Source organism: Zingiber officinale, chromosome 9A, assembly GCF_018446385.1.
Source record: "Zingiber officinale cultivar Zhangliang chromosome 9A, Zo_v1.1, whole genome shotgun sequence".
Classification (NCBI taxonomy): domain Eukaryota; kingdom Viridiplantae; phylum Streptophyta; class Magnoliopsida; order Zingiberales; family Zingiberaceae; genus Zingiber; species Zingiber officinale.
Window position 1 is genome coordinate 91901295 of NC_056002.1, and position 7648 is coordinate 91908942.

The 7648-nt window shown below is 34.3% G+C and overlaps 1 protein-coding gene across 2 annotated transcripts; it reads right to left on the minus strand.

Annotated features, from left to right (window-relative positions):
• Positions 1-1349: 1349 nt before the first annotated feature.
• Positions 1350-4094, minus strand: LOC122021347 (putative pre-16S rRNA nuclease). Of its 2 annotated transcripts, none has more exons than XM_042579469.1 (6): positions 3726-4094; positions 3593-3652; positions 3395-3507; positions 2625-2693; positions 1782-1833; positions 1350-1690 (listed from the first exon to the last, which is right to left on the minus strand). In XM_042579469.1, exons 1-6 carry the CDS (start codon positions 4011-4013, stop codon positions 1574-1576), a joined length of 699 nt encoding a protein of 232 aa, XP_042435403.1. In that variant the 5' UTR covers positions 4014-4094; the 3' UTR covers positions 1350-1573. The 2 variants fall into 2 exon arrangements, with proteins under 2 accessions (XP_042435403.1, XP_042435404.1); XM_042579470.1 differs by having other exon boundaries at positions 1778-1833.
• Positions 4095-7648: the final 3554 nt, after the last annotated feature.

The following is a 7648-nucleotide window of genomic DNA, read 5'->3' on the forward strand; positions in this document are numbered from 1 at the left end:
ATCTTTTATATGTTAATAAGTTATCTAAAGATTCTAATTATCGTGTTATATTCTTTGACTCCCACTGTCAATTTCAGGACCAGAATTCAGGGATGATAATTATCAGTGCTAGGATATTAGGAAGCCTTTACTATTTTGATGACGACTCTTCCTACAATAAATAAATAAATAAAAAATGTTGAACCGTCACATCAGCGGTCCCCCTAGAGTCGGTCCCATGGATATGGAGAGAGGTAAATACAGATACACAACTGAAAGTGCCTCTTTCTACAATAAACAAGCTTATAGCTTAAGTGGTAGTTCTAATTCTACCTCTTCTTATGAAAGAATTATGCTTTAGCATGACAAGGACATCTTAGTTTTATGTATTTAAAACATTTGTTTCTAATTTTATTTAAGAAGTTGATTGCAATTCTTTTAATTGTTATGTTTGTCATTTATCAAAAAAAAAACATCTTCATATAAGTCAAAGTTTTATCATGCATCAAGATCATTTTATTTGATTCACAGTGATATTTGAAGTCCCTCAAAAATTATTATTTCAATTAAAAAAATAGTGTCATTTTTATTGCTGATCATTCTCGACTTTGTGAATGAAAAAATCTGAAGTTAAAAACATTATTTAAAGAATTCCACACTATAGTGGCAGCCTTTCTTGGTAGATATTTATAAAAATTTCACAAAGACCGCACCACCAACTTTTATGAATTTCTTAAAGAGGGCAATTTTACCATAGGGCAATTTCCAAAATAATTAATTTTTCTTATTTAAATCGAATAAAAAAATAATTATTTCTTTAAAGATTTCTATGCAAAAGATATTGATAACCCTAAAGCATTATTTTATTTACATATTGTTCTTCACGAACTTCCCCTTCCATTTTCAACGGACAAAAAGCATTCCGTTATTTGAAATTGTGATCCCTATTATTTAAAGTGAGTATATAGTTAACTAATATGAATTGAACATCTAAAAGCGCCAATAGCTTTCCATTGTCATGTTATAAATATATAACATTTATAACCTATGAGAAATGATACGCTGTGTACCATTCCCTACACGACGCTGCGCACCTAGATGGTTGAAACGCCCGGAAGTGGTAGTGACTCAGGGTGCCCTGGATGCATTCACTCGGGGTGCCCGAGTCACCGCCGGACGCCTGGCCACTCAGGTGCATAAAGGAGGTGCACCGCAGTGTATCATTTCTATATGACCTATGAATGAAACTTTTAGTAACATGTGAGATTGAACTGTCCATTGAGCACTTGAATTGTTGAGGACAGATCTGCAAATGAATTTCTTATCCCATATCAGATCCATCAGCAGCTCATGTACTCAACTCTTTACTATTTGAACAAATCATATCCAATCAAAGCTGATTTACAAAATAATTAATCGATACATAAGAGAATACGATTAAAATCATTTAGGTTTTTCGTACAGCTAATAAACTACATGCTTAGCTCATTTCATGCCATAATACACCTTTCAACTTAAACTCTCCTCTTACTTGTTAACTGTACCTCAAGGTTTACAAAGAGACACGTTTGAGAAATAGTTTAGTGTGTGGTATTCAGAAGTCGAGATCTCGGTAGGGGCCCCTTCGAAGTCTCTCTTGTAGTTCTAACTGCTTGGGAAGAACTAGTTCAGTTCCTAAACCAGATATGGAGAAATATCTTTCCAGGACCATCTGGAACAGAAGAAATAATGAACAACTTCCGCAAGGTCAAGCACGTGATTCATTTCTTTTCAAATGAAAGATAGAAGATGAGCTTACAAACCATGGCGGAGTAGGCATCAACCTTTCCTCGTCGGGTGGATTTCTTCAGCCCCCTGATAGAGAAGTGTAGATAATAACCACTAGAGAAAACAGTAGAAAACATGAGCATTTTAGTAAAAGGCCCCTTTCATAATTGATCAGGTTCAACCATTGGAAGTTTGGTATGTTCAATTTAAAGTGTCACAGGTTGATTTACAGATTAGATTGCAGCAATATTTAGGATAAAAAAGTATATTTTGTGACACTTCAAAATTTGGAATGTTCAACTATGATGAAGAAATTTTTTTGTTATTTTCACAATGGAAGCTAATTAATTTATAAATTATTTTGCACTGAAAAATAGCACTAAATGTACCGCAACCAGCTTGTGGTAAGATTTAGGGTGGAGAATTACATTTTGGATACCTAGAAGTTATGTTAAACACTTAAACCTGTAGTGTTTCACATTGGATAAATTTGTGGTTTTCACCGCGAGCTCTCGCATAGCAAAAATCATCTTGCACTGTGTGAGATGATTTGTGAGTTTTGCAACAATTTGCAATATTTTTTAAGGCAAAAAGAATGACCATGGTGTGTGTGAGCCATTTTTTTTGATAAAATGTCTGATATAAATTGGGCATAGTCATAAAAATATCAAAAATGCTAAGTTCATCAATTGTCGGAAGTAATACTTGAATCACACCTTAGTAAATTCGGACACTGACTGACATGAATACAAACAAATTTTGCATAAGCAAAAACCAAATCAAAGCATGGCATTACTTCTAGCTTAATAAGTGATGCGCCAAGGAAAACAATATGGCATCTGTATATGAAAGAAAGAGAAAGAGATAGATAATCTCACATATCTATCATGTAATCAAGAGCATCTACTGTAGTGCCATGTTCATCCTGCAAATAAACTCTCCAACCTCTGCATTTATTAAGATATTAACTTGACAACTTATTATGTCTGTATTGCATAGCGAGGAACATTAATTTCATAAGAAGGTTATATAGCATTCATTGTGTAATTTCACTACCAGAAAGAGCAACAATTTATAAAATGCAAAAAAGCAAGACATTGTTAATGGAAAACAAGGCATGAAGCAAGGGCATCAACACAGTCAACACAAGGCAGTCAAGCAGAATGCAACTTATATCATCGGTTTGCTCGCACATTGCACCAGAACGATATACATGCAAACAAGTTCGCCTCAAGATTGTGAAGATGCCAACTAGAAAACGAAGGTACTCTTTTTATTTTCTAGATCTAGTAAACAAATATCTGACTCATCAACACAAATTGATTCTTATATGCATGTGAATGCAATTTATGCGTCCATATTCATCCATATTGATTTGGAGCTATTAGAGTGTTTTTTAGCACCTTTAACCTAGCAATTCAATGGTAGTGTATTTGATCGTATGAGAATAATAGTTGGTTGCTCACTTAAATTCGATTCATTTACTATGTAATGTAGCTTTGTTTTATCTTCCTTTCTAGAAAAATGAAGTGTGCTCTCCAAAAAAATCCAAACTCCATCAGAACGAACACAAGAATGGATTTAATGAACCGAATTATGGGTATATAAAAATTCTGAATGTGAGGGAACAAGGTAGAGCATGGCTGACCTCTCTGCTGCTTTCGCCGCAAACCTTCCTGCAATGCTACGAACCTTGTTGGACTGAACTGTCTCCTTTCCATCGTAAGATTTGGGAATCCCAACGATGAACTCGTCGACCTCCTATAAAAGAACGACCATCTGAAGCAGCAGACTTTACAATGATTTCCATTCGATAAAAAAAATCATCTTTTTGAAAAATCGATACCGCTTTTTCTGCAATTTCAAGCAAACGCAGCTCAAGTTTCTGGCCGCTCAGCTCCAGCACCTAACCCGAGGAGGCTAATCGAACCATGAGCATCAGGAATAGGAACAGAAATCAGTGTTTGCTCGAGACTTACAGCTAGGGGTCGGGGAGTATAGCCTTTGCCGAGGGCTAGGCCAGTCCGAGAAGACCCTAGGTCGACGCCGAGGCTGAACCCTCCACCGTGCCAAGTGGGATCGATCTTCCGGCGTCGAGCGTTGGGGAGGAACTCCACCGGCATATCAACCTTCTTGCTGTCGGAGGACGGAGCCGACGGCTTGCCAAAGCGAACTCTAAGCTTGCTGTGGACGTGGGGAGAGATTTTATAAGATGAGAAGATTCGGAAGGGAGGCGGAACTGGAGGCCGCGCCGCCGCCGTCGGCATGATTGGGGATTCGGATGAAACCGTCCCGACGGACCACGATCGACTGTACCAAGAGCGAGGCCATCGTATTCTTCGTCTCCGTGGGCCAGGTTCAGATGGGCCATTTTAAAATGTTTTATTGAAATAAATAATAGGCTAAAATACCTTTATCCTCCTATATTTTCTATTTTTTTTACCAAAAAGAGTAATCATGTTTATTTATTTATCAAAGCGCTCAAGTTTTAAAATTATCACAAAAGAGCACTAAAAATAATGTCAGGTCCTCCAGAACGATGTGAAGTTCGATTTCAAAAATATTCTATCAGTTTTAATTTTATTATTAATAAATTAAATTTATAAAAGTTATAGGTCATAGTTGATTTTGACCAAAAACTATATTGGAATAGTATGTTAGGTCACTTTAACATATTTTTTCGACCATCCATAATTAAAGGAAGATATCATAGAGTTGTTATTTTACATGATCGACACATAACAAAGATCAAACAGTCTCCCTTTTATGTTTGCTTGGACATACAAGAAATTCATTATATCTGTGGTATACTGGTCAATATATTTAAAAATTAGGATTTAACATCTCAAACCTTTAGGTTCTCAAGTACAACTCCTAGTTTTTAATTTTAAGCACCAAATAGATTTAGAATTTAATGTCTTATTTTTTTTGCATTTTGGTATGAAAAAAAATATCTTACAATATAACTATTAATTTACAATTTTCAGGTGCACTTATTGCATTTATACGAAGAGATGTATCTTTATTACTTGATATTGCAGACCAAGGTGCTTCGGTTCCTTTGAATTCAAATCAAGCATTGGGTGACCTCTTTATTGCTCACTTCTCAAATAACAAACTCATAAGCAGATCAAGAATTGAGGAGTTGATGAAATTTTATTCTAATAGTGTTGAAGCACATGCTGATGTTTTATTATTTTACAAATTCTACATGTTGTATATATTTGTTTGTGTCTTATTTTCTTCTAGTACGTATAAACTTCCTTTAGGTTTTATAAATATAGTAGATGATTTTGAGAATCTTGGTACATTTAACTGGGTTGAAATCATCCATCAATTTATGGCTCCATAATTAGCTACGATTGAGGATTTATTTTCATCAACTCAGACATATGATCCCAAGACCACCACACTCCCTTACCTAAAGGAATTTGTTGGTCTTTTGCCCGCGAGTATAATTTTTATGTTAAATTTGATAATATTTTGTGGACATTTATGATTATGTAACACTTATTATGATGAATTAGGCATGATTTTGGGAGCATGTTCCAATCCAAAAACCATATAATATTGAAGGAACACGAATAAACAAGTGGAGAATATTCCTTCACATATTAGTAAGATAAGTACCTTGTTAGACCAACTATCACTTGAAGAGGTAAGTATTGAAGACTCTCACCTATTCAAAGTAAATATACAGTTTATTATATTTGTTTTTATAATTGTATAGGCTATGATTGAATTAATCCCTACCCAATTTGAAAAAATATTGGTTGAGAACCTTGATTTAGTTGGTGATATTCCATGCCCAATAGAGACACCACAATTAGATGACACTAAAGTTGGATGGCAAGGTAATAAGGAATGTCGTAAATGCATCGTTCAAGCAAACTGAATCAAGGAGCTAACATTGGAGAACATTCATCTGAATGAAAGGGTGAAAGAATTAATTGAAATAATAGAAAATAAAAGCATACAAGGTCAATCAAGCGAGCATGTAGTCGATCCAGAAGACCTAGTTGCTTTTGGAACAAGGAGTAAGAGAGTACGTGACCGCTGTCGGTATGATTATAGGGATACTCCAAGTGATAGTCCAGTGTGGCGAAAACTTTTACCCCAAGAGGAAGCGGAGCAAAATATAAATATGCAAGCCTATCAAGAACATCATAGCAGTAGAAGAGATTGAAAAGTTATGAAAGTTATCTGGTTCCTTCCTTAATTTATTATAGTAATTGATTTACTTTGCAGGCATATAACTAATTTTGTTTGGGAGGAACCACCACCCTTTGGCTTAACTGTGGCTTCCTTCTTATCTGGTGTGAATTGAGAGATGTTTACAAAAGGGGAATTAATTGACACCTATTGTAAAATTTTGTTTAAGAGGGCATTCTTGTATGGTAGACCATATAACAAGTATATATATTGTTCCACCTTCTTCATTGTAAGAATTTTAAATGATTTGATAATATAAAATATCTTACGATATTTTATTGTTTTCTTATACAAATATTCCTTTGCATATTTGTAGTTGGCAAAAAAGTCCACAATGAAGTTTGGCATGCAACAACAAGTGATAAGGACTTTCAATCATTATAATTCTCTTGCAAGTAACTCTAAATCGAAATATGAGTTTGAATCAGTGATGAACATCCAATATTCATGTGTATGTTAGGATTGTAGTATAAATAAAAAACTATAGTTGATGTTTATTTGATAAATTGTTTGTTCATTCTTATAGGTGTCAGAGATAAAACAATATACTTTTGAGCAACTTGATGCTATTTATCCATATTTAGAAAGTCATCATCCATTGGACAAATGAGTCTATCTCATAATAGAATGTCCACAACAAGAAGTCAAGTAAGTAAATGAGAAACAGTATGAATATAACAATTGTATATTAAATATCAAAGATTAAATTACTGATGTTATTTACAGTGTTGATTGTGGTTTCTTTGTGATGTATACATTCGATGTCTGCTATATAATTTAGAGATAAACTTCAAACAAAGAAATATGAAAAAATTTAGAATTGATGTAGTAGCATCAATCTTGAGGGACAGGTTCTGCATAAAATCAGATTAATTATCCAGTGTTGTAATAAAAAATTGTTGGGTAGGGAGTGTAAAGCTACAACTTTCTAAAGCGGTGTTACTTTGATCATCTTTGTATGTATTGTATGTAGTACATCCAGTGTTGTAATGTAAATCTACATTTTTGTAGTGTTGTTACTTGATCATGTTTGTATGTATTGCATCCATTGTTGTACGAAAAAAAAAGTTCAGTAGGGAATGTAAAGCTACAATTGTCTAAATATTTCAAAGTGAGTTCTAGTAAATTGGCTTTCATCTGAAAGGTATGACTAAATTACGATAAGTTTAAGCTAGAACATGTCAGGCCCACAGTGGGCCTGATATGGAAAAATATCAAGCCCACGGTTATTCCTGATGTTAGAATTGTATGGTTCAATAATTTCCTGAATAACAAATAGGGTTGTAAATTTGGTTTCAACTCTAAGTTGTTAGTTAGAGCCCTAAAGTCAATCATATGATGATTGTTGTATGGACTCATTGTATTATATTCCTATGTATATAAAGGCATTTGTTTTGGTTATTATACTTACTTGTATTGGTGCCAAATAACTAAGTATAATAGCGTCCTTGAGTAGAAGGTTCTTATCTATATCAATCGATTGGTTGAATCGATAGTGAGATGATATAGAGAACACTACTCTTAATCATTCCTAGTCAAGTATTAACATTCAGGGACAATGTTAGTTCGATGAGACTAGCATGTAGGTCAACTCGATGACTTGATCTCACAAGTCATGGATATAGAGATATCAAGTTGACATATGGGTATGCATTGGAAAATGTATACTGAATGACCCGCTATGAGAAAG